The sequence below is a fragment of the Chelonia mydas genome, chromosome 15 (genome assembly GCF_015237465.2).
Source record: "Chelonia mydas isolate rCheMyd1 chromosome 15, rCheMyd1.pri.v2, whole genome shotgun sequence".
In the NCBI taxonomy this organism is placed as follows: Eukaryota; Metazoa; Chordata; order Testudines; family Cheloniidae; genus Chelonia; species Chelonia mydas.
Genome location: NC_057856.1, coordinates 1132406 through 1159743, shown reverse-complemented (window position 1 = coordinate 1159743; position 27338 = coordinate 1132406). Strand labels below are relative to the sequence as shown.

General features: G+C 45.2%; 1 protein-coding gene across 9 annotated transcripts in view; it reads right to left on the bottom strand.

Annotated features, from left to right (window-relative positions):
• The window catches only part of MTMR3 (myotubularin related protein 3), a 254003-nt gene that overhangs the window by 46396 nt on the left and 180269 nt on the right, over window positions 1-27338 (bottom strand). For all 9 annotated transcript variants that reach the window (XM_043529930.1, XM_043529931.1, XM_043529925.1 and 6 more), the window contains 2 exons: window positions 11395-11491; window positions 8142-8255 (listed from right to left, as the gene is read on the bottom strand). In XM_043529930.1, the coding sequence (XP_043385865.1) occupies window positions 8142-8255; window positions 11395-11491 (211 nt within the window). The remainder of the gene's footprint in view (window positions 1-8141; window positions 8256-11394; window positions 11492-27338) is intronic.

Here is a 27338-nt window from a genome sequence, read left to right as displayed (position 1 = left end):
ACGTTATAGTCCATTCATCCAGCCCATACTTCTTTAACTTGCTGGCAAGAATACTGTGGGAGATCGTATCAAAAGCTTTGCTAAAGTCAAGGAATAACACATCCACTGCTTTCCCCTCATCCACAAAGCCAGTTACCTTGCCATAGAAGGCAATTAGATTAGTCAGGCATGACTTGTCCTTGGTAAATCCATGCTGACTGTTCCTGATCACATTCCTCTCCTCTAAGTGCCCAGAATTGATTCCTTGAGGACGTGCGCCATGATTTTTCCAGGGACTGAGGTGAAGCTGACTGGCCTGTAGTTCCCTGGATCCTCCTTCTTCCCTTTTTTAAAGATGGACACTACATTAGCCTTTTTCTAGTCTTCCCGGACCTCCCCCAATTGCCATGAGTTTTCAAAGATATGGCCAATGGCTCTGCAATCACATCCGCCAACTCCTTTAGCAACTCTCGGATGCAGTACATTTGGTCCCATGGACTTGTGCTCGTCCAGCTTTTCTAAATAGTCCCAAACCACTTCTTTCTCCACAGAGGGCTCGTCACCCTCCTCCCCATGCTGTGCTGCCCAGTGCAGTAGTCGGTGAGCTGACCTTGTTCGTGAAGACAGAGGCAAAAAAAGCATTGAGTACATTAGCTTTTTCCACATCCTACTGTCACTAGGTTGCCTCCTCATTCAGCAAGGGGCCCACACTTTCTTTGACTTTCTTCTTGTTACTAACATACCTGAAGAAACCCTTCTTGTTACTCTTAACATTTCTTGCTAACTGCAACTCCAAGTGTGATTTGGCCTTCCTGATTCCACTCCTGCACGCCTGAGCAATGTTTTTATACTCCTCCCTGGTCATTTGTCCAATCTTCCACTTCCTGTAAGCTTCTTTTTTGTGTTTAAGATCAGCAAGGATTTCACTGTTAAGCCAAGCTGGTTGCCTGCCATATTTACTATTCTTTCTACACATCGGGATGGTTTGGATTCTTTAAAATACAGCCAGCTCTCCTGGACTCCTTTCCCCCTCATGTTATTCCCCCAGGGGATCCTGCCCATCAGTTCCCTGAGGGAGTCAAAGTCTGCTTTTCTGAAGTTCAGGGTCTGTATTCTGCTGCTCTCCTTTCTTCCTTGTGTCAGGATCCTGAACTTGACCATCTCATGGTCACTGCCTCCCAGGTTCCATCCACTTCTGCTTCCCCTATTCATTCTTCCCGGTTTGTGAGCAGCAGGTCAAGAAGAGCTCTGCCCCTAGTTGGTTCCTCCAGCACTTGCACCAGGAAATTGTCCCCTACAATTTCCAAAAACTTCCTGGATTGTCTGTGCACCGCTGTATTGCTCTCCCAGCAGATATCAGGGTGACTGAAGTCTCCCATGAGAACCAGGGCCTGCGATCTAGTAACTTCCATTAGTTGCCGGAAGAAAGCCTCGTCCACCTCATCCCCCTGGTCCGGTGGTCTACAGCAGACTTCCACCACGACATCACCCTTGTTGCTCACGCTTCTAAACTTAATCCAGAGACTCTCAGATTTTTCTGCAGTTTCACACTGCAGCTCTGAGCAGTCATACTGCTCTCTCACATACAATATAACTCCCCGACCTTTTCTGCCCTGCCTGTCCTTCCTGAACAGTTTATATCCATCCATGACGGTACTCCAGTTATGTGAGTTATCCCACCAAGTCTCCGTTATTCCATCACAATTCCTTGACTGTGCCAGGACTTCCAGTTCTCCCTGCTTATTTCCCAGGCTTCTTGCATTTGTGTATAGGCACCTGAGATAACTCGATGATTGTCCCTCTTTCTCAGTATGAGGCAGGACCCCTCCCTCTGGCGCTCTCCTGCTCGTAATTCCTCCCAGTATTCCACGTCCCCACTTACCTCAGGGCTTTGGTCTCCTTCCCCTGGTGAACCTAGCTTAATGGAGCTATGTCAGTTCACACCAACAAAGGATCTGCCCCTGTATATTCTGAATAGTCTGAATGATGTTTCCCTTGGACTGCTCTGTACATGAGGCGATTTCATTCCCAAATGACCAGGCTAGAATCTGGGGAAGACTAGAGCCAGTACTCTGTGGTATACAGCACCATCACGCCTCTGGTGGCACAATCAGTTTCTGCAGAATTTAAGTTGTCACTTAAAAAAAAAAAAGCCTCTATCTGAGGTGCATGCTGCCAAGAAGAGGGGTTGCTGTCAATGCTCAATGTTCTCTCAACATTTCTTTGGAATTAAAAAGACACAAGTTGTTCTTCACACCTCAGTGTGAACATGAGATGAATGTACCTTATCTTGTATGAAAATTCAGAAATACTAAGAAAAATTCTCCAAGACAGAATGAACTTCCTGACTGGTCAGTTAGTTATTAGGCAATCACTACTGAGATTCCTTTTTTAGTAACAGAATTGAACAGCTGGTAGCTGAAAGTTTTATGAAACCAGCAACTTCCTTAACAACTTCTTCAACTACCCCATGTCTGCAACAGTATTAGGGCAAGGTCTCTGATTTTTATCCAGGGAAATCTTATTGTATCTAGAGAACATCTGATACATAAACCAGCAGTAGGCAATGGAGAAGTTTTGTATGGTGATAAGAAAATCTCCTTTGTGATCCATACAGCACCATAACTGCCCAGAGTGATAAAACATTCATAATCAAAAGAATACCAGTACTCATTTCTTTAAATATAAATCAAAGTAAGCCTCAGCAATAAGTCAGGCTGTCAATCCAGCCATCAATGCTGCAGCAAGCAGAACAGAGGGTGTCATGGAAAAATCACCTGTTTCTCCAAATCACTTCCCTTTCCTCTACTACATAATTTCTGTGGTAATAGTAAACAACAAACAAACAGGTACCTAGTATATTTCAGGCTGTTCAATGCCCTTTATCAGATAAAGAGAAGAAGTTACTCACCTTGTGCAGTAACGATGGTTCTTCGAGATGCGTCCCCCTATAGGTGCTCCACTGTAGGTGTGCTTGCATCCCTGCGCTGCTGATCAGAGAACTTTGGTAGCAGTGTCCGTTAGGCCCGCATATACGCTGTCTCCCCTCATGCCCCGCCACCAGGCTAGTCAGTGCATGCGGGCTAATCCCCCTCAGTTCCTTCTCTACCGCAGGGTCATACACAAGAACTCCGAAGTAGAGGGGAGGAGGGTGGGTTGTGGCGCACTTAAAGGGACAACACGTCTCGAAAAACCATCATTACTGCACAAGGTGAATAACTTCCTCTTCGAGTAGTGTCCCTATGGGTGCTCCATTGTAGGTGACTCCTGAGCCGTATCCCCACTGGAGGGGTGGGGCTTTGCAGGGGGGTCAGTTACAGATGAAAATACTGTGGAGTGGAAGATGGTATTGGAGGCGGAGTCCCCAGTGATCGCATAATGTTCTGCTTAGGTGTGGACTGATGCCCATGTCGTCACTCTTCAGATCTCTGAGATAGGGACATTCTTGAAGAAGGTGACAGAGGAGATCAACCTCATGGAGTGTGTGCAAATACTATCTGGCGGAGTCATGTTGCAGATCTGATAACATTCTTCAAGAGCCACTTGAAGAGTCTCTGGGCTGATACTGCTGAGCCCTTAGATCCTTCCGCAATAGAGAGGAAAAGTTTAGGAGATACTTCCTGAAAGCCTTCGTCCTATTCAGGTAGAAGGCTAGCGCTCTCCTGACATCTAGTGTGTGTAATATAGCCTCCCTGTTGTCATGGTGAGGCTTGGGGTAGAAAGTGGGAAGATCAATCAATTGGTTCATGTGGAATGGGGAGGTTACCTTAGGGATGAATTTTGGATGTGGCCTACACATACCGAAAAAATATTGTATAGGGGAGATGTGCCATCAGAGCTGCCATTTCTCCTATTTCCACTACATGCATCTGACGAAGTGGGTATTCACTCACGAAAGCTTATGCTCCAATATGTCTGTTAGTCTATAAGGTGCCACAGGACTCTTTGCCGCTTTTACAGATCCAGACTAACATGGCTATCCCTCTGATATTTCTCCTATTGTCTTTGCTGAGGTGATTGATATCTGAAAGGCCATCTTTATTGAAAGGTGTGTAAGCGAGCAGGTGGCCATGGGTTCGAAGGGAGGTCTAATCAAGTGTTTCAATACCAGGTTCAGGTCCCACAAGGGGGTAGGATGTCGGGGTTGTGGGGAAATGTTTATTATATCCCCTGAGGAATCGTTTAGTGGTCGGGTGTGGTAACACTGAGTATCCCTCTACTTGACGGTGAAAAGCTGCTATAGTCACCAGGTGGACCCTGAGTGAACTGAGAGATAGTCCCGAATATTTTAGTCAGTACATAGTCTAGGATCTTCGGAAGAGTGACGGATGTTGGGGAGATTTGATGGAAAGTACACCAATTTCAAAACCTGGACCATTTTTGTAGGTAAGTATGGTGTGTTGAGGACTTTCTACTATATAGTAATACCTCTTGTACCTCCTTCAAGCAAGAGCTCTCTATACGTTTGAGCCATGGAGTCATGCCTTGAGGCGAAGAATTCTCAGGTGGGATTTAGAGTGCATCCTTCATTTTGTGAGAGGTGGCCTGGAATGCATTGCAGAGAGATCTGCAGGCATGTCGTGAGTTGTGACAGGTAAAGGTATCAGTTCTGTCTCAGCCAAGTAGGAGCAATCAATATAATGTGTGTTCCTTCTCTTTTTATTTTTAATAAGACCTTTGCCAGTAAGGGGAATGGAAAAAGTCATAGAGAAGGTCCCTGCCCTGGGGAGAAGGAGAGCATCACCCAGGGAGCATTGCCCCATCCCTGCTCTGGAGAAGTAGTACGGACATTTTTTGTTCAGGTAAGTGGCAAACTGTTCTGTGCGTGGTGTCCCGCATTGCCTGAATAGGTCATGAAGTAGTGCTGTGTTTATCTCCCACTCATAGTCGTGTAGGAATTTGCAACTGAGACTGTCCGCTATTGAGTTTTGAGTGTCTGGAAGGTAAGCTGCTGATAGTATGACGTCATGGGAGATGCACCGGTTCCATAGTTTCATTGCTTCTGCACAGAGGGAGAGTGATCTAGCTCCCCTTTGTCGATTTATACAGTACGTACATGCTATGTTGTCTGTTAGGACTCTCGTGTCTAATCCCTTGATCAGTGGGAGGAAATGGGTGCAGGCCTCCTGAGTTCGAGGGATTTGATGTGGAGGGCTATCTCCATGGATAACAACCTGCCTTGTGTTGTAAGGTCACTTAGATACGCACCTGATCCTATGAGGGATGCGTTGGTGATAAGAAGCAGAGACGGAGAGGTTTGCAAAAAGGGAATTCCTTTGCAGACATTTGTTGGGTCTTTCCACCACTCCAAGGAGTTTTTGACCCTGGTGGGTAGTGACAGGGAGTTTATCTAGGGGTTTGTCTAGCCTGTCTCTGTTTGGTCAGTAGACTGAGCTGAACCACAAGTGAAGACATCGCATGTGTAATCTGGCATGTGGTACTACTGCGGTGCCCATGGCCATATGCCTCAAAGTTTGAGGCGGTGTTTGGCTGACATTTGTGGGCTGTTTTAAACAGTCTCTATGAGTACTGTCAAAGAGAGGAATCTGTGCTGAGGTAGGAGGGTTCTGGCTTGTAATGAGTCATGGTCAGTGCCTATGAACTCCAGGAGCTGCACTGGAGTGAGGGTTGAGTACTGGCAATTGATCGGTAGGCCCAATTCCATTACCACGTCTACTGTGGATCTGGTGAACTGGCAAGCCTCTGAGGAGACAATCATCCAGGTAGGGGTAAATCATGATCCCCTGGGAGTATAAGTGCATTGCCACTACTAAGAGAACCTTGGAGAATACTGTTGGAGCTTATGACAGCCCGAAGGGGAGTACTCTGTACTGGCAGTGGTCATGTTCTAGGGTAAGTCTGAGGAACCGTCTGTGAGACGGCAGGATTGAGATATGAAAGTAAGCGTCCTAAAGGTGAGGGCCCAAAAACCAGTCTCCCTTTTTCAGCGGTGGAATAATCGTTACTAGAGTGAACATCTTGAATTTTTGTGCTTTGACATATTTGTTGAGTGCTCTGAGGTCTAGTATGGATCTCCAACCTCCCTTCATCTTGGGTATTAGGAAATAGTAAGAATAAAAACCTTTGCTTCATAGAAGTACTGGTTCTATCGCGCTATCTATTTCTTGTCGTACTAAACTCTTGTGAGCAGGGTCACTGTAGAGGGAGAGGGAAGAGTGTTGTCAAGGGAGTAAGGAGATAAAATGGATGGAGTACCAGTGCAAATAATTTCCAAGACCCAGTGGGCTGTCTGAGGGTCTGCTCAAGGAGCATGGCAGGGCTGCGGGGAAGACTCCCATGCCAGAAGATGACTCGGTGCCGAGGGTCCCGGTCCCGAGAAGAGGAGACACCAGTACGTCGATACATAGAGGTCTCTCAAGAGCCAGAATTCCAGCAGCACCAACCGACTCGGTGCTACTGGCGGTATTGAGGGGGTTGGTGATCTTGCCCACGCCAACTGCTCCGGTGCTGTATGGGGCACTGATGACAGTACTGATGGAACCACGTGTATGGCAGTGTCTTCTTAGTGGAGTGCTGGCACCTGTCTTTGTCCTTGGTGCCGTTGACTCTGTGCCTGTACCCTCAGGTCCCTAGGCATATTAACGACACCTGCCACTCCAGATTTTTGTGAGCCATGGTACCAGGCTGGGACTGTCTTTGGTGCTGATGGTACCGAACGTGCTTGAGATTGTTTAAGGCTGACTTGGGGCTCACTCTGGGACTTTCTACTATCTTTTTCAATGACTTACGAAAGGAGTCAGTGACTGATTCTTCAACCCACAGGTCCTTGGATGTTGAGGGCTGTGGGGAAGAGTCACGTCTGCCAGGGGACTCTTGGCATGGGTCCGGGAAGGACTGGAGGGCTGCCTCTATGTAGATGATCTTCTGTCTCAACTGCCTGTCCTTGCAAGACCTGGGCCTGAGTTACTGGCAGAGACCATACTTCTGTGGAATGTGGCCTTCCCAATGGCAGCATATGCACCAGGAGTGCTTGCCTGCTACAGGGATAACCTCTTGCATGAGAGACACTTTTTGAAGCCCAGTGAACCGGGCATACCCCATTGGCGGAAGGATCCCTGATGAAAAGGGGGGAACAATAAAGTCTTTTTGTTTTGTTTGAGAAGAAAGTAAAATGAGAAAAACTACAACTACGACTGGGGAGACAACTAGCTATAGAAATGTAAAAGAAAGGTAATGGCAGAAATGGACTGCTCCATCTCTAGCAGGGCAGTTGAGAAGGAAGTAAGGGGGGTTAGCCTCGTGCACCAGGAGAGATAGCGCACACTATGGGCATAATGGACACTGCTACTGAAGTTCTCTGATCCACAATGCAGGACACAAGCACACCTACAGTGGAGCACCCATAGGGACATTAGTCAAACAGGAAGGGTTATATACACAGAGTGTATAACATGGAGGTAATTGTAGAAATGTAAAGACCCCACACACAGGAAGCATTACAGAGATTTAGGGGACTGTAACATATCTAATCAAATTAATCTCTAATTTACCACAATCAACTGCTCAAGATAGATGCTGCATAAGGACTCCACTGAAAGCTCCTGGAAAGACTGGCAAGGAAAAAAACTTACAGTATTTACAAAGTATCACAGATCTACCAGAGACAAATAGCCGAAAGTGTCAGTCAACACAAGCACTTAATCTCTTTCCAGAGCCCTTGTGTGTCGCCAGTATTGTATGGGGTGTAAAAACCAAAAAGGGGGGGGGGGGGAATCAAAAACTGACAAGGTGAGTTACACGCTGAAGTCTGATGTAAGAGTTCTGCAACAACAAAGTTGATGGTGAGGGTATTAGTAATTCATAGCTGGAAGAGTTACAGAGTAACAGGAATCAGAATACAGCAAAGCTTTCTCATGCATGCACACACAACATTACAACCCTTCTGATAATGCATATTCAGAAACTAGAGGCACCATATACTGCTGTAACTCTTGTATTTCCTACTATTTACAGAATCTACTGAATGTTCATTACTTTCATTGTAGTTTCTTGCACTCATTTTGAGCCCTGGTACATTAGCACCCTGAGCATGTTTCATTACTAGCTGAGATTCCCAGTTCCAAGTAAGCTAAGGTTTTATTTGCTGAAAAGCGCCAGTCCTCAGTTTGGTGACAGTGAATGCTCCTGGTCTGGAGTCTCACCTGTAAACCACAGCCGGGATACGTTTCCAGGACCGAAAACTTGCCACACTCTCCAGCTCCTTGTCTGTGATCCAAGCGGGAACTATGAGCTCCTGTGGGTAGCTACCACAGAGTCTGAGTGGAAAGAGGAAGTGAATGGTTAAATGCAGCAGACAAATAGCAGATACATAACCTACTGACAATACAAAATAAAAGGCTGTACAAGCAAACGAAGAGCTGTTCATTTCGCAAGCCATACTATTTGTGAGCTCCTGATCAATCATATATGCTGCTACAATCCTCTTTATCAGACATTAAAGAATACAGTGGACCAGAACCTTAGCTGGTGTAAGTCAGCATAGCTCCACTTATATCAATGGAGCAGTGTTGCTTTCACCATTTGAGGATCTGATCCAGTGTTTCCTTAGGAAAATTATAACCCAATGGTATTGAACTCCAGCTGCCAGGAACACATCAAAACAGAAGAGAAATTCCCCATCTTTCAAAACCAAAGAGTTAGTAATTCCACTCTCTTCTATAAGCTCATATCACAAAGCCACTAGGAATGGAGTCATTATGGCCTGGCAGAGTTGGTCAGCAGAGGATATATGTGTAAAACTGAACCAACGTATCAACCTATCAATACCTTTTGGAAGGTAGGAACTGGATTGTGCTGATTTGTGGTGATTTGGCAAAATGGCACTTTTCCCTGTGGGCTGCCATCTTCTGCTCCAGAATTTAGTGAAAAGAGTGATGTGTGCTAGAGTTACACAAAGTGTCTGTAAGATTAGCTTGGAGAGGTGTGAACAGTTCCCATTCATTACTATAGGATATTAATTCTTAGACAAATGATGTTTATATAAATGTCAACTTTGGTAACTACTTAACCACTAACCCAAACTTGCAAGCAAAAAAAGGATACTCATATTTTGAAGATCAACTCAATCTACTATGACAGGTTTCAGAGTAGCAGCCGTGTTAGTCTGTATTCGCAAAAAGAAAAGGAGGACTTGTGGCACCTTAGAGACTAACCAATTTATTTGAGCATAAGCTTTCGTGAGCTACAGCCTCACTTCATTGGATGCATCCGATGAAGTGAGCTGTAGCTCACGAAAGCTTATGCTCAAATAAATTGGTTAGTCGCTAAGGTGCCACAAGTCCTCCTTTTCTTTTTTCAATCTACTATGCGTGGATTCTCACTGAATCTCAGTGAGTATAAGAGAATACCAACACTTCCTCCCCCACCCCCCGCCCCAATCTGACCAGCGGTTGAAAGGAACCTTCCAAGAATGAACTATAACAGCAAGGTTATAATTCTAACCAATCAGAACTCTGGAATGACAGAACATCTTTGTCTCTAGCTGCTTTTACAGGCTGCCTGTCATAAATAGAAAGGGAAGGCTAACCACCTTTAAATCCCTCCTGACCAGAGGAAAAAACCCTTTCACCTGTAAAGGGTTAAGAAGCTAAAGATAACCTCGCTGGCACCTGACCAAAATGACCAATGAGGAGACAAGATACTTTCAAAGCTGGGGGGGGAACAAAGGGTTCTCTCTGTCTGTGTGTTGCTTTTGCCAGGACCAGAGCAGGAATGCAGGTCAGAACTCCTGTAAAGGGCTAATAAGCAATCTAGTTAGATATGCGTTAGATTTTGTTTTGTTTAAATGGCTGATAAAATAAGTTGTGCTGAATGGAATGTATATTCTTGGTTTTGTGTCTTTTTGTAACTTAAGGTTTAGCCTAGAGGGATTCTCTATGTTTTGAATCTGATTACCCTGTAAAGTATTTACCATCCTAATTTTACAGAGGTGATTCTTTTACTTTTTCTTCAATTAAAATTCTTCTTCTAAGATCCTGATTGCTTTTTCCTTGTTCTCAAGATCCAAGGGTTTGGGTCTGTGTTCACCTATGCAAATTGGTGATGATTTTTACCAAGCCTTCCCCAGGAAAGGGGGTGTAGGGCTTGGGGGGATATTGGGGGGAAAGACGTTTCCAAGCAGGCTCTTTCCCAGTTATATTTTGTTAGACACTTGGTGGTGGCAGCAATAAAGTTCAGGGACAAAAGGTGATATAGTTTGTACCTTGGGGAAGTTTTAACCTAAGCTTGCAAAAATAAGCTTAGGGGGTTTTTCATGCAGGTCCCCTCATCTGTACCCTAGAGTTCAGAGTGGGGAAGGAACCTTGACACTGCCTAACTCATCTTTGTAACAAAAGCCTGTATAACTGTGAAGCAGCAGGAGACAAGGAGAAACAGCCACGATGCGCCAGCCAGCTCTACACAGATAACACTGTCCACAGACCATCACTTGGGAACTCTTACCATAATGTTTTAAAATTGCATTTCATTTCTCATCCAAATTTAAGCAGATTTCTAGGGGGAAAATTGTGAGCCCATAAAGAATGTCTTCCACAGCTTGAGATAAATTGCAGGGAACTGAAAATATTTCTTCCAATAAGGGTAACAGAAGTGGAAGTAATTACAAAAATAAGTCATGCATTTTCCCCAAATTCAGGCAGCACGTAAGCATGTGCCTAAGTTTATTTCTATTCAGAAAAGCACTTAAGTACATGCATAAGTGCTTTCCTGAACAGGACTGCTTTCCTGAATTGACACCTCAGACTCTAAAAACGCCAAAGGGGAAAAAATTATGGTTTTCCCCCATTGTGCTTCTTTACGATGTATAAATAAAAAAGGCCTCTTTTCTTTTTTTAAAAAATCTTACACATGTCAAGAATATCTAGTCTTGCCTCCCAGTTTTGTTGGAGGACTTCCTGTGAAACTAGAGAACTGGAGTGGAACTTTCTCAGATCTCAGTTCAAAGGCCTGGTGTTAGAATCTTTGTGGAAGATTGATTCTTCCCCGTCTTTGTCAGGTGTTTGAGGAAAACAGTTGCTAATAAAGCAAAATATTTTAAACAGTCTGAATAAGAATAATTTCCCTTCTCATTTGGTCAGGTTTCACTTTCTTGTAATGTTATAGTCCCTATAGTTCTCCTGTCCTCCACGGAGTCTTCCAGCAAGAACAACAGAAAATCAAGACCTGATATCTCTAATTAAAAAAATATATATACTTGAAAGCCCACTTTAAGGCATTCTTTATAAATACATAAATCAGCAAAAAGGGCAAAAGCTTATTTTTCCCTTTTTGCAGATTTTCTTTCATTGCAGAACTTCTCCATTTTAAAACATTCCAGTGATCTGCTACATGAGGATTAGTGTTTTGACAGGGCACTTGGCTGTGAAGCAACAGTCTACAGAGATTCATACAACTTACTTGTATTTCTCATTGATATTGGATATCCTCCAGGAATTGTTCATATCGAAACCCATCCGTTCAACTTCATTTTTAAACCTCGAAGTTACATGCTCCCCTGGATATCAAAGGCAGACAGAGGAAATAAATCAGAAGCACAAGGAAAGGTTTCTACTTTCCAAAATAGGTTGAGAAACACACAACTACACTCATTCAGGAAACAGGAAAGTAACAGGCACTGTGCAGCAGGAAAGCTGTATACATTTTTAACCCCCACATTGAAAAATCCGTATGAAGCAAGAGTAAAACTGTTTCCCATGATGACCCTCAGTAACTGACTCTTCACACAGTAAAGAATAACTAATTTTTTTTTAACAGTATTGTGTCTAAGTCCCTGTAGGTTCATACTGGAAACACCAAACTTCTGTGTAAATAGCAGACCAGATTCAAACACATTAGGAAAAACAAGTATAATTTAGATGAGTATGCTCTAATGAAGTCCAGAATACAATCTACCACAGAGGGACAAGTTCTATTAATGTCTCCTTTCCAGAGCGCAGGAGAGTTTTGTATCAATGAGAAATAAACTAAGCTCTGGTCTGCCTGATTCCCAGATGGAAGGAACAGATGGTCTAATGCAGTGGTTCTCAAACTGTGGGTCAGGACCCCAAAGTGGGTCATGATTCTGTTTTAACGGGGTCGCCAAGGCTGGCGTTAGACTTGCTGGGGCCCAAAGTCGAAGCCTGAGCCCCACCACCATGGGGGCTAAAGCCCAAGCCCCACCACCTGGGGCTGAACCCAAAGCCTGAGGGTTTCAGCCCTGGGTGGAGGGACTCAGGTTACAGGCCCCTCTCCCAGGGCTGAAGCCCCTTGGACTTTGACTTTAGTCCCCCCATCCAGGGCTGTGGGGCGCCGGTGGGATCAGGTTTCAGTACCCACTCCTGTGGTCATGTAGTAATTTTTGTTGTCAGAAGGGGGTCACGGTGCAATGAAGTTTGAGAACCCCTGGTCTAATGGATAGGGCAGTAGGGCACTAACCTGGAACTCAAGAGACCTTGGCTCAATTCCCAATTCAGCCTTTCCTGTATGACCTTGGGACAAGTCACTTAATTTACCCTGAGCCTCAGTTTCGCATCCCTTCCTCACAGTGGTGTTCTGAGGTTAAAGTTCACTAACAATTGTCAGATTCTTAGATATTACTGTAATGAGGGCCATGAGGGCCATAGAAATTCCTAAATCAATACATTATGGCAACTGGAATGTTTACAATATATTTTTGTATAGCGCCTTTTGAAAAAGTACCTCAATACAGTTGAAAAAAAATTCAAGAGAATAAAAAAGTGAATCAGAGCCAGAAAGGTTGATGTAGCTAAAAGGTATCAGTATATTAACAAGTCCCCTTCCTTTTCATACAAGGTGCAGAAGAAGATGATTTGTAGAGAATTTGTAGAGACTTCTAGGTCTACAAAATATATTAAATCCAATGAATGCCTGACCATCACTAGATAGAACAATTCTAAAAGTCTATTCATGATCAAACACTTTCAATTATTGTATCACTACATCATGGGACAAAGGATCTATTAACAAAAGGAGAAAATTGAAAATTAAGTGCCATACATATTACACATCTGTTACACAATTCAGAACACATTGATACTTGAAGAAATAGTTATACACCTGTAAAAATGAAAATTAATGTTACATACTTCTAAAAACCTACATTTTTATATTTTCTTGGTTAAATACTTGTAAGACAAATTAAAATATAATGGCAAATAGCTTAGTTAGAATAAAAAATGTATGAGAGCCAAAGCCTAACATCTACAGTTACACTACGATAAAAAAAAATACATAATGATATCTCTTTTATGTGTCAAGTTATAAGCTAAATATTAGACAGGATCAGGAAGAAAACTTCTCCCTGTACAACAATATTACAAAATTAGCTGGGTGTATAAGAGAAGGTTACTCACCTTTCAGTAACTGAGGTTCTTCGAGATGTGTGTCCCTGTGGGTGCTCCACTCCAGGTGATGGTGCCTCCCAGTGCCGGTGATCGGAGATCTTTGGTAGCAGTGCCTGGTCACGAAACACACGCTCAGCTGCTGTCTCGTGGTCTCGTTAGAGTCTGCCTGAGCACGTGTGTCCCGCACGCCCCTCAGTTCCTTCTCTATCGTGATGTCAGAATAGTACTCCAAAGTAGAGGGAAGGAGGGCGGGGAGTAGAGCACCCACAGGGTGTCCACGTGACTGCCTTACAGATATCAGGAATAGGTACATTATGGAGGAAGGCAAAGGATGTTGACATAGCTCACACAGAATGAGTTCTGATGCCTTTGGGTGGTTGGGCATTCTGAATGCAGTAACAGGATCTGATGCAGTCAGAGATCCACTTGGAAAGGCGTTGCTTAGAGATAGCCCCACCCTTTGATCTCTCACTAGTGGAGACAAATAGCCACGGGGACTTACAAAATGGTGTAGTCCTGTCCAGATAAAAGGCGATTGGTCGTCTAACGTCGAGGGTATGTGGAGCTGCTTCGTGCAGAGTGTCATGAGGTTTGGGATAGAATGCAGGTAAGTATATTGGTTGGTTAAGGTGGAAGGTGGACACCATCTTAGGGAGAAATTTAGGATGGGGTCGCAGGGTAACTATCTTTACAGAAGGTTGTGTAGGGAGGGTAGGCTATCAGGGTGCTTATTTCCCCTATTCTCCTTACTGATGTTATAGCAACCAAGAAAGCTACCTTCATAGACATGTGGAGAAGAGATGAGGTAGCTAAGGGCTCAAAGGGAGGTTTCATAAGACAGTGAAGAACTAGGCTGAGATTCCAGGCAGCTGTCGATGGATAAATCTCAGGGTAGAGATTTTGCAGGCCTGTGAGAAAACATTTTATAGTAGAGTGGAGAAAGAGTGAATATCCATCCAGCAAATCATGGAAGGTGGTGAGGGCTGTGAGGTGTACTCTGACGGAGCTGAGCGATAGCCCATCCTGTTTTAGTTTCAAAAGGTGGTCTAGAACGTTAGGGAGGGTCACGGTATGGGGTGTCAAGTATTTTTGGGAGCACCACATGGAGAAGCGTTTCCACTTCTGCAGGTAAGTCTTACGAGTGGAGTCTTTTCCACTATGCAGAAGGACATACTTGGACTTGCTCAGAACAGGCTAGTTCGTGGGTCTGGAACCATGAAGGAACCAAGCCGTCAGATGGAGTTTCTGGAGCTGTGGGTGAAGAAGCTGGCCATTGTCCTGAGAAAGCAGATCTGGTCTGTTGGGGAGAGTCCGTGGAAGACGGATGGACATGCAGAGCAGGTAAGGATGCCATGTCTGTCTCAGCCAAGCTGGGGCAATAAGTCTGTCCCGGGCCTTGTCATCTCTGCTCTTGTGTAGAGCCCTGTGTATCAGAAGGATTGGTGGAAAGGCGTACATGAGAGAGTTGTTCCACAGGATGAGGAACGCATCTCCTAGGGATGCAGTCCCAAATCCCGCTCTGGAGCAAAATAGGTGGCATTTGCGATTCTGGGTTGTAGCAAAGAGGTCTATTGATAGGGTGCCCCAGTGGGATAATCATAGAATATCAGGGTTGGAAAGGACCTCAGGTGGTCATCTAGTCCAACCCCCTGCTCAAAGGGGAACCAATCCCCAATTTTTGCCCCAGATCCCTAAATGGCCCCCTCAGGGATTGAACTCACAACCCTGGGTTTAGCAGGCTAATACTCAAACCACTGAGCTATCCCTCCCCCAACAGAAGAGCAGTTGTAGTATCATGGGATATAATTCCCATTCGGTTTTTTTTTTTTGGAAAAGTGTCTGCCGAGTGTGTCAGCGGTAGTGTTGTGACATCCAGGTAGGTATGAAGCGGTAATTTCTATGTGGTGTTGTATGCACCAATTCCATAGCCAGATGGCCTCTACGCATAGGGAGTGCGATCGTGCTCCCCGCATCTGTTGATTTAAAACATACATGCTATATTGTCCGTCAGGACCCGGGTAGATTTGTTCTTTATGAGGGGGAGAAAGTGAAGGCAGGCTTGTCTCACTGCTCTGAGCTCTAGGAGCTTTAGGTGCAGATGCATCTCTGGCAGGGACCAACGGCCCTGTGCCATGGGTCTCCCCAGGTGCACTCCCCAACCGATCAGGGAAGCGTCCGTGGTGAGCATGAGTGCCAGGGAGCGTTGCTGGAAGGGAACGCCCATGTAGAGGTTCTCTGGTCTTGTCCACCATTGTAGAGAAGCTATTACATTCGCTGGAGGAGTTAGCATCATGCAGAAGCTGTGTCTGCTGGGTCTGAAGTTTGAGTTGAGCCAACCTTGAAGACATCTCATGTGCAGCCTGGCGTACTTGACCACGAAGGTGGTGGCTGCCATGTGGCCAATGAGCTGTAGGCAAATTCTTGCCTGTATCTTGGGACGAACAGAGAGCGTGAGTATGAGATGTGTAATAGCGAGGAATCTGTGGTGTGGCTGTGAGCCTCTGGTTCTGATTGAGTCCAGGTGAGCTCCGATGAATTCAATCTGCTATGTAGGTGTCAGGGTGGATTTTTGGAAGTTTGTTTGCAGATCTAAGCTGTGGAAGAGGGAGATGGCGAAATGGGTAGCTCGTAGTGTCTCGTCGTATGAGTTGCCTTTGATGAGGCAATCGTCTAGATAGGGGAAGAGTATGATCCCGTGTCTGCAGAGGTGGGCTACGACTACGGCTAGGGTCTTGGAGAATACTCTTGGTTCTGTGGAAAGTCTGAAAGGGAGTACCCTGTATTGAAAATGTTCATGTCTGAGCGAGAATCGCAGGAAGCGGCTGTGGGTTGGATGAATGGATATGTGAAAATAGGCGTCCTGTAGGTCGAGGGCTGTGACCCAGGCTGTGTTCCAGCGCGGGTATTATTGTGCCCAGTGTGACCATCTTGAATTTCTGTACACGTACGAATTTGTTCAGTCAGAATAGGTCTAGTATAGGCCTCCATGCCCCACTCTTCTTCTGGGTCAGAAAGTAATGGGAGTAGAACCCGCTTCCTCGATGTTGTGTCAGCACAGGCTCCACTGCACCTAGCTGTAGAAGATGAGCCACTTCTAAGCGAAGTAGGTGCTCATGAGTGGGGTCTCTGAAGAGGGACAGGGAAGGGGGAATGGTAAGAGAGTAGGATATAAAAGGGATGGAGTAACCGGACTGAACTATATCCAGGACCCAATGGTCCTGTGTGATCTGCTGCCAGGCATGGTGGAAAGCCTGGAGGCGGTAGCCAAATGGGCAAATAGGTGGTGGAGTCAAGGCGTGGTCGCGCAGACCCTTGACCAACACTTCAGAATTATTGTTTGTTTCCCAGTGGATGGGAGGTAGCTGGTTGCGCTTGGTTTTGTCTGTGTCTACGAGGTCTAGCGCGATTCCTGGCTATATCGTATGGTCTGGGCGGGGCCAGTGACATCGTTGTGTGAGTGGCCTCTGATAAGGTTTATGCCGTTGTCTCCTGGGAAGGGATGGGAAGATGCCCAGGGTAAGCAGGGTTGCTCTAGAGTCTTTCATAGTGTGAAAGACTTAGTCGTGTTTCTTTCTTTTTTTTTTTTTTTTTTTGGAAAAAAGCTCATCTTTATCAAAGGGGACGTCTTCCACTTTGGTCTGCAGGTCTTTGGGGATACTGGATGCAGACAGCCAGGAAGATCTGTGCATAACCACTGCAGTTGCGGTCGTGTGGGCTGCTGTGTCCGCCATGCGTAAAGATGCTTGTAGGGCTGTTCTGGAGACCAACTAGCCCTCGACAAGGACTGACTTAAATTCTGCTCTCCTGTCCTCCGGGATATGGGAGATAAAATCAAAGAGTTTATTGAAATTGTCGAAGTCGTAGCTTGCAAGTAGGGTGGAATAGTTTGCAATTCTGAATTGCAGAGTGAAGGAGGTATAAACCTTGCGGCCCAAGAGGTCAAGGCGTTTGAGGTCCTTCTCTTGCGCGGTGGGCCGACAGTGCGGCTGTTTCATCCAGTGTGTCACTGAATCCACTACAAGAGAATTCGGTTGTGGATGGGAGAATAAGAAGTCTACATCCTTAGCAGGAACATAATATTCACGTTCAGCCTTTTTGCAAGTTGGTAGGATAGAGGCTGGGGTCTGCCAGAGGGTGTCAGCTGGTTCTATGAGGGCTTCATTTATGGGGAGCACGATCTTTGAGGGCACAGAGGGTTGGAGGATTTTGAAGAGTCTGTGTTGTGTCTCCTGGACCTCCTCTAAGGGGATGTCCTGGCTGAGTGCCACCCTCTTGAAAAGTTCCTGGAATTGTTTAAAGTCGTCCACATTCTGTGGAGGCAGAGGCATGAAGGCTCTGTCTGGAGCTGATGGAGAGTTAGGAGTCGGTGAATCAGGGTATGGTCCACAGCCCACCTCTTGGGGTGGGGGGTGGGGGTGTTCAGGCGCTCTAGAAGTAGACAGAGCTGGAGATAGAGGTGCAGAAGGAGCTTGTGGTCTGGTGGAAGAAGCATGAGGGCGAGTGGCAGTAGGAGCTGGCCAAGGGTGCCACTGAGGCCAAGGCATGGGATAAGAGAAGTTAGGTGCCACCCACGGGAGAGGGGAGCAAAGTAGGGAAACTGAGGCTGGTGGTTGTGAGCCGTGACCTGAGGTGCAAAAGGTTCTGGTGGAGGAGGAGAGGCAAGTGGGGAGAACTCCGCCTGCTGCTGCATATCAGGCTCCCTGTCATTGAAGGTAGCCAGGTTAGGTGGGGAGAGCGGCTGGTCAAAGAGTGAGCACTGTATCAAGGAGCGGAGAGTCAGGCTGAGGTCATCCTGACTTAAGAATTGCTGCTGCTGCTCCCTGGGCTGTGATCCTGCTGAGCATGATCTGTGCTCAGAAGTGCGCACGGACTTCTGTTTAGCTTTCCCCAGTGCTGTGGGCCGTTTGTAGGGCCCTGCGGGAGGTCCACTGCTGCTGCTGGATTGGCAGGCGGGCTTGGTGCCAACATTTTTGTGGGCACCGGGGCAGAACGCGCTGTTGGAACTGGGTCTATTTTTGGTGCCGAGGGGACTGGTGCCGAGGAGACCTTCCCGATACAGGAAGTCAGGTCCCTGCCTCTGCGCTCCACGGGAGCTGTGGCTGAGGTGCTGGGACGGTCGGAGGCACCTGCCTTTGGCACTGTCAGCAATGAGGGTAAGGATCTCGCAGGAGACCCTTTACCTTTTGAAAGTCTCTGCACGGAGACACTTGGGCTTCCTGCCTCTTCGCCTGGGAGGGTGAAGCCGTGCTCCCAATTGGTTCCGACCTGGCCGGGGAGCGTGAGGGAGAGCGTTTGCTATTGCCCGTCTCCACAGATGGCTGTAGGGATTTCTCCATCAGGAGCATTTTCGGCCATAGGTCCCTGTCATGATGAGCCCTGGTTTTGAGGATGGTACAATGGACACACTTGGCAGGGACGTGTGTCTCGCTGAGGACTTCACACAATGTGAGTGTCCGTCGGACCTTGGTATAGAGTCTTGATAGGAAGCACATTTTTTGAATCCTGAAGACCCTGGCATTATTGCACTAGGAATGCCAGGGGAGAGTGTCTCAACGGGAGACAAACTTGAGGAAAAGGAAGGGTTTTTTTTGTTTCGTTTTTTAAACTAAGTAACTATTCTAAAGGAAGGGAAATAACTGAGATGTTACTAACTATTTCTATGTCTTTATACTTGTTTCCTTCAGAGACCAGGGAAAAGGAACAGCACTGCCCTGAGTCCCATCTTCAGCCGAGGACGGCTGAGAAGGAACTGAGAGGGGTGCGGGACGTGCGCGCTCAGGCTGACTCTACCGAGATCATGAGACAGCAGCTGAACGAGTGCGTCCCGACCAGGCACTGCTACCGAAGATCTCCGATCACCAGCGCTGGGAAGCACCGTCACCTGGAGTGGAGCACCTACAGGGACAGCGCTCAAAGAAGAATGGCATTTTATTGACTATCTCTGAAACATTAGATATAAGCCAGAACTGGAGCAGCATATATGACTAGATGAACCAATGGTCTTTTGATATGGCAATTACTCTTTTATAGGTCACAAAATTGAAACAAGTTTTGTGTATTCAATCTAGTCCCTACTAATCATTTGTCAACACTACAAAACTTGGCATCACACAGACTCTGATCAAGAAAGTTATAGTACTAGGGGACTGATCCAAAGCTCCTGAAATTCATGGGAGTTTTTCCACTGACTTCAGGGATCAGGCCCTAGAACAGGGGTGGGCAAACTTTTTGGGCCGAGGGCCACATCTGGGTGGGGAAATTGATTGCAGGGCTGGGGCAGGGGGTTGGGGGTGGAGTGCAGGGTGTGGGAGGGGGTGCGGTGTGCAGGAAGGGGCTCAGGGCAAGGGGTTGGGGCAGAGGAGGGGTGCAGGGTGTATGAGGGGGCTCACGGAAGGGGGTTAGGGTGCAGGAGGGGTGTGGAGTGCAGGAGGGGGCTCAGGTCAGGAGGTTGAGGTGCAGGACGGGGCTCGGGCAGGGGGTTGGGGTGCAGGAGGGGTGTGGGATGTGGCGGGGGCTCAGGGCAGGGAGTTGGGGTGCGGGGTACAGGAGGGGTTCAGGCTCCGGCCCGGCGCCGCTTACCTAGAGCGGCTCTGGGGTGGCAGCGGCACACCGGGGCCAGGGCAGGCTCCCTGCATGCCTGCCCCGGCCCTGGCCCTGCACCACACCACTCCAGGAAGCAGCCAGCACCACGTCCCTGCGCAGCAGCTGGGGGAGGGGATGGGGGCACAGGGCTCCACGTTTCCCTTGCCTGTGGGTACCTCCCCCAAAGCTCCCATTGGCCACAGTAACCTGTTCCTGGCCAACGGGAGCTTTGGGGGAGGTACCCACAGGCAAGAGCAGCATGTGGAGCTCTCTGCCACCCCAGAGGCTGCAGGGATGTGGTGTGGCCGCTTCCTGGAACGGCGTGGCACCGCAGGGGTGGCAATCAAGTGGGCCGGATCCAAAGCCCTGAGGGGCCGGATCTGGCCTGCAGGCCGTAGTTTGCCCACCCCTGCCCTAGAATAACAAGGATACCAAGCCATCATTGAGATGTACTGGAGGAGGCAAATGCAAAATGTCTGTCCACCTTTCACTACATTTTCATTAATACTAACATTCAGCAAATTCACCTAATTTTCCTCTAAGCCTCTTTTCTAAATACGTACAATGGAAGTGTATAATTAGCTACAACTGATTCTCAACTGGAGAACTTATGGAGATACTTACTGTCATAACTAAAAGAAAAAGAAATCAACATATAACTAACAAGCAGTTATTTAAAAAAAAAAATTTAGGATATTCCCCCTCCCAAAAATGTATTGGTTTTGGGAGAAGACTGATGATATCTAGCCTACTGTGACTACATTAAGCTCTGCAAGCCTAGGACTATTTTGCTAGGTGGACAACACACAAGCATCACTCCAAGCGAAGGCTACAGAGAATCCCTATCATTTCCAAATGAACGAAAAGGAAACTTTACCTAGGTTCCATCTTGGAGAGTGTAGCAGGGCAGTCACCCCACTCTGGTTTAGAAGGGGTTAAAAACAGCCCTGGGAAAGGGCTGCCCTGGGGAGCCAATCAGGAGCAGGCTTGAGGCAGCCAATCAGGACGGGGCTGGGCAGTATAAGGGCTAAGGGAAGAGTTGGGTCAGTCTCACTCCAGCCTGGGAGTGTGAAGGACCTAGCTCCCTGAGGGGCAGGGGCAGGGGCAGGGGCAGGGGCAGGGGCAGGGGCAGGGGCAGGGGCAGGGGCAGGGGCCAGGGGCAGCTTGGGAGCTCCAGCCTGGCAACTCCCCAGGCTGAGGCCTTGTTAAAGACCTAAGCAGGTACTGGGGCTACAGCCTGGGGATAGGCAGAGGCAGCTGGTCCAACCCCCTTGCCAATGATGAGTGGCCATTACAGACTGCAGTTTGCCCCAGGGAAAGGGGGCTAGAGAATGACTGGCAGTAGCCACTCAGGCAAGGTGGGCATAGGGGGAGGGGGTTCCCCTGGGAAGGGAGACCCAGAGTGTGGGGGCACTGCTGTGAGCAGCACCTCAGGGTAAGGGGCACCAGGGACCGGGAGGGACATGGGGCCTGAGGCAGGTGAGACACAGGCCAGTAGAGGGTGCTCTGAGGCTGGAATTGAGCTAATTCCCGGACTGACCAGAAGGAGATGCTGTGGCGGTGAGTCAGCAATCTGCTACAGAGAGGTAAAGACTCCAGCATCACTTTCAATAGAACTTGATTTGCACTAACCCTCTGAGTTTGTTGTATTTCATGTGAAGAGAAGAAATAAGTTATAAAGTCCTTATTACCAATACAGAGAGCAGAACGGGATCAATTCTGACATATAAAGTAAAGCCCAGCAACCTTGTAGTTTTGCAGATTTCTTATTATGACAGACATTACAATTTTGGCCTTTTCTAATCCAGCAGGTGGAAAACTAGTAAATGAAATCAAACCGGTTGGCAGTCTCCATCACATTTATCTCTTAGCCCTGAACTTTAACTTTTCTAACTTTCTTTTTTGGAGCAGTGATCATATCACTCAATATGTGGGACGCTGCTTCAGCACAGAGGTCAGATATAATTATCAGCTGTCTTGAGAAAGTGGCCTTGAGAAAGCTTTCACATGCAGAAGGACTGACTGGATAACAGATGAGAATTTTTTAGCTAGATGCACCCATCAGTATTTTAAAAGTCCTGCCACAGGCCCAAGGTGCAGACTGGTAATTGTCCTTTAGAGCAACCAATAAAACTACAGGTTTCATACTAGCAGCTGTGTTAGTCTGTATCTGCAAAAAGAAAAGGAGTACTTGTGGCACCTTAGAGTTGGTCTCTAAGGTGCCACAAGTACTCATTTTCTTTTAATAAAACTTCAGTAACTTTAGTGGCAGGAGCCTCGATTGGAGAATGGAAACATTTTTATTTTGGTTGATTCTTGTTTTTAAACTCATCAACGTGATATAAAATTGGTGATTCTCTATTCTCCCTCTTAAATGAAATCTTTAGCCTTAAAATTTTCTGTTTTCTCTGAAAGTGTTGACATGGTGAAAATAATCAGTATCTTCCTAAGTATCTCCTCCATGGTTCTGAGAAACTGGGTTAATATAAATTTAATATAGTCTGGCTTAAATCAAATTAAGAGTGTCCACACAGGATTTAGCATTAGTTTAACAATCAGTTTAAAATCACACCTGCAACTAAACTGGTACAACTCTGAATATAGACTAGACCTCATACTACAAATTCTGTAGTATATTTGTAATACTACTTCCTTTTTCCTTTCTCATCTTTGTAGAAAGATGATCACTTCTCAACCCAAAATAATACTAAGAAATAGGATGAGGAAAAGAGAAAAAGATATAAATGACCTTCAAGTTAGTGTTTCTTAAACATACCACCTTTCCTGTACTGGATAGGATCTTGCCATGAAGTTCCTCACCCTTCGGCACTGTCATATGACAAACTACCCATGGTAATGCCTATCTTGAAAACAGCTCATATATTATATTGTGATATAGGTCCCATCTACAGAACCTGATGCAGACTCTACTTCACACAGCTACTTGAAATGTTGGCTACTGTTGGTTAGAAACTGTGTGCAGTGCAATACTGTTAAATATTCCATTTTTCTCCTGGAGTGAATGTTCATTTGGTTGGTCACACAGTAAGTGCCTACCATATTGCTGTTTTTAAATACAGCCTCAGAGGTGACTGCATTTCAGTAATGGTTCAAGAGATCCTGACACATCTATCTATATATATATGGAACAGTTTGACTCGTTTGGGATCTCTGAACAAATGGTGCCACAAAAGGTATTTATCGTGGCAACAAACATTTAAGGAAACATCTGTCCCTGATTTATTAATGATGTATTCTTTATTAATGAAACTTCCCTTAGGGGACGATCTATTAATGGAGATTCTCTGTATCCAACTAAGGAAGAGAGAATGGAAGATGATAAAATACAGGTAGGATCTGATGAGAAAGTTAAATGAAAGTCTCATTCAATTACATCACATAATGGCAGACAGCTTAAAAAGTGACTATTTTTTTAAGTGCTTGTATACAAATCCTAGAAGTCTAAATACTAAGTTGGGTGAACTTGAGTGCCTTGTATTAAATGAGGATATTTGATATAACAGGCATCACAGAAACTTGGTGGAATGAGGATAATCAGTAGGACACAGTAATACCAGGGTACAAAATATATCCGAAGGCAAAAATAGGTCATACTGGTGGAGGAGTTGCACTATGTGAAAGAAAGCATAGAATCAAATGAAGTAAAAACCTTAAATGAACCACACTGTACCACAGAATCTCCATAGATAGTAATTCCATGTTCTAATAAGAATATAGCAGAAGGGATAGACTACCAACCACCTGACCTGTATGGTGATAATGACTGTGAAATGCTCAGGGAGATTAGAGAAACTATAAAAATAAAAAACTTAATAATAATAATAATGGGGGACTTCAACTAGCCCCATATTGACTGGGTATATCCCACCTCAGGATGGGATGCAGAGATAAGGTGTCAAGCAACTTTAAATGACTGCTTTTTGGAGCAGCTAGTCCTAGAACGCACAAGAAGAGGCAATGCTTAATTTACTCCTAAAAGGAGCACAGGGTCTGGTGAATATAGCTTGGTAATAGTGACCGTAACATAATAAAATGTAACATCCCTGTACAGGGGAAAACACCACAGCAGCCCAACCATGTAGCATTTAATTTCAGAAAGGGGAACTAAACAAAAATGAGGAAGTTATGTAAACAGAAATTAAAAGGTACAGTGCCAAAAGTGAAATCCCTGCAAGCTGCATGGAAACTTTTTAAAGATCCCACAATAGAGGCTCAACTTAAATGTATACCCCAAATTAAAAAATATAGTAAGAGGACCGAAAAAGTACCACCATGGCTAAACAAAAAGGTAAAAGAAGCAGTGAGAGGCAAAAAGGCATCCTTTAAAAAGTGGAAGTTAAATCCTATTGAGGAACATTGGAAGGCGCATAAAATGAATTCATTCTGGCAAATGAAGTGTAAAAATATAATTAGGAAGGCCAAAAAAGAATTCAGCTAGCCAAAGATTCAAAAAGTAACAATAAAATTAAGTAAATCAGAAGCAGAAAGCCTGCTAAACAACCAGTGGGGCCACTGGATGATTGAGATGCTAAAGGAGCATTCAAGGAAGATATAGCCATTGCACAGAATCTTAATGAATTCTTTGCATTGGTCTTCACGGCTGAGGATGTGAGGGAGATTTCCCAAACCTGAGCCAGTCTTTTTAGGTGACTAATCTGAGGAACTCTCACAAATTGAGGTGTCATTAAAAGAGCTTTTGGAACAAACTGATAAACTAAACAGTAATAAGTCACCAGGACCAGATGGTATTCACCAAGAGTTCTGAAGGAACTCAAATATGAAATTGCAGGACTACTAAGTGTAGTCTGTAACCTATCATTTAAATCAGCTTCTGTACCAGATGACTGGAGGATAGCTAATTTTTAAAAAGGGCTCCCGAGGCAATTCTGGCAATTATAGGCCGGTAAGCCTGACTTCAGTACTGGGCAAACTGGTTAAAACTATAGTAAAAACAGAATTATTAGACACCTAGATGAACATGATTTGTTGGGGAAGAATCAACATGGTTTTTGTAAACGGAAATCATGCCTCACCAATCTACTAGAATTCTTTTCAGTCCAAGCAAGGGGATCCAGTAGATGTACTGTACTCTGATTTTCAGAAAGCCTTTGACAAGGTCCCTCACCAAAGGCTCTTAAGCAAAGTAAGCTACAATGGGATAAGAGGGAAGGTGCTCTCATGGATTGATAACTGGTTAAAAGATAGGAAACAAAGGGTAGGTATTAATGGTCCTCTCTCAAAATGGAGAGAGGTAAATAGTGGTGTTCCCCAGGGGTCTGTTCTGGGACCAGTCCTATTCAACATTCATAAATTATCTGGAAAAAAGGGTAAATACTGAGGTGGCAAAACTTGCAGATGATATAAAACTACTCAAGATAGTTAAGTCCCAAGCAGATTGCAAAGAGATACAAAAGGATCTCACTAAACTCTGTGACCTGGCAACAAAATGGCAGATGACATTCAATGTTGATAAATGCGAAGTAATTCACCCTGGAAAACATAATCCCAACTGTACATATAAAACAATGGGGTCTAGATTAGCTGTTACCACTCAAGAAAGAGATCTTGGAGTTACTGTGGAAAGTTCTCTGAAAACATCTACTCAATGTGCAGAGGCAGTCAAAAAAGCAAACAGACTGTTTGGAGTCATTAAGAAAGGGATAGATAATGAGACAGAAAATATCATATTGCTGCTATATAAATCCATGATACACCCACATTTTGAATACTGCATGCAGATGTGGTCATCCCATTTCAAAAAAGATATACTGGAATTGGAAAAGGTACAGAAAAGGGCAACAAAAATGACTAGGGGTATGGAATGGCTTCCATATGAGGAGAGATTAAAAAGGCTGGGACTTCTCATCTTGGAAAAGAGATGACTAAGTGGGGGGGGATATGATTGAGGTCTAAAAAATCATGACTGGTGTGGAGAATAAATAAGGAAGTGTTATTTACTCCTCATAACACAAGAACTAGGGGTCACCAAATGAAATTAATAGGCAGCAGGTTAAAACAAACAGGAAGCATTTCTTCACACAACACACAGTCAATCTCTGGAACTCTTTGCCAGAGGATGTTGTGAAGACGAAGACTGTAACAGGGTTCAAAAAAGAACTAGATAAGCTCATGGAGGATAGGTCCATCAATGGCTATTAGCCAGGATGGGCAGGGATGTAAAACCATGCTCTGAATTGTTCCTAGCCATAGTTTTCCAGAAGCTGGGAATGGGTGACGGGATGGATCACTTGATGATTACCTGTTCTGTTCACTCCCTCTGAAGCACCTGGTATTGACCACTGTTGGAAGACAGGATAGTGGGCTAGATGGACCATTGATCTGAATCAGTATAGCCATTCTTATGTATTGCCAGCCTGAGAGTTTTCAAATTTCCTGGTTTCAATATGCTTTTATGTTTCATATGAACTACTCAGCTTCCTTAACTGACAAAGTCTGTAGTTATGATCTGGTGACGCTTCACAGAGCGAGCAATATTTCAGTCACCACTTACATAAAACACTGCTTCCTGTGGAGAATATATAGCCAAGCTGTTGCCAACAGAAAATATGAATGAAGCCATCTAGCCTAAAAACTTAAGATTCTTGTGGGAAAGAACAACTTTCTTCTATTGCATCAGTTTGTACAGTATCAAAACCTTTCCTGCTAGCGCGGATACTCTTCTTCGTGAGCCTACAATTGTTTTCCTACCTGTAAAAAGAAAAGGAGTACTTGTGGCACCTTAGACTTCAAAATTTATTTGAACATAAGCTTTTGTGAGCTACAGCTCACTTCATCGGATGCATACAGTGGGGAGATTTATATACATAGAGAACATGAAACAATGGGCGTTACCATACACAATGTAACAAGAGTGATCAGGTAAGGTGAGCTATTACCAGCAGGAGAGCGGGGGACCTTTTGTAGTGATAATCAAGGTGGGCCATTTCCAGCAGTTGACAAGAACGTCTGAGGAACAGTGGGGGAAATAAACAGGGGGAAATAGTTTTACTTTGTGTAATGACCCATCCACTCCCAGTCTCTATTCAAGCCTAAGTTAATTGTATCCAGTTTGCAAATTAATTCCAATTCAGCAGTCTCTCATTGGAGTCTGTTTTTGAAGTTTTTTGTTGAATTGCAACTTTTAGGTCTGTAATTGAGTGACCAAAGAGATTGAAGTGTTCTCCAACTGGTTTCTGAATGTTATAATTTGTGATGTCTGATTTGTGTCCATTTATTCTTTTATGTAGAGACTGTCCAGTCTGACCAACGTACATGGCAGAGGGGCATTGCTGGCACATGATGGCATAGATCACATTGGTAGATGTGCAGGTGAACGAGCCTCTGATAGTGTGGCTGATGTGATTAGGCCCTATGATGTCCCCTGAATAGATATGT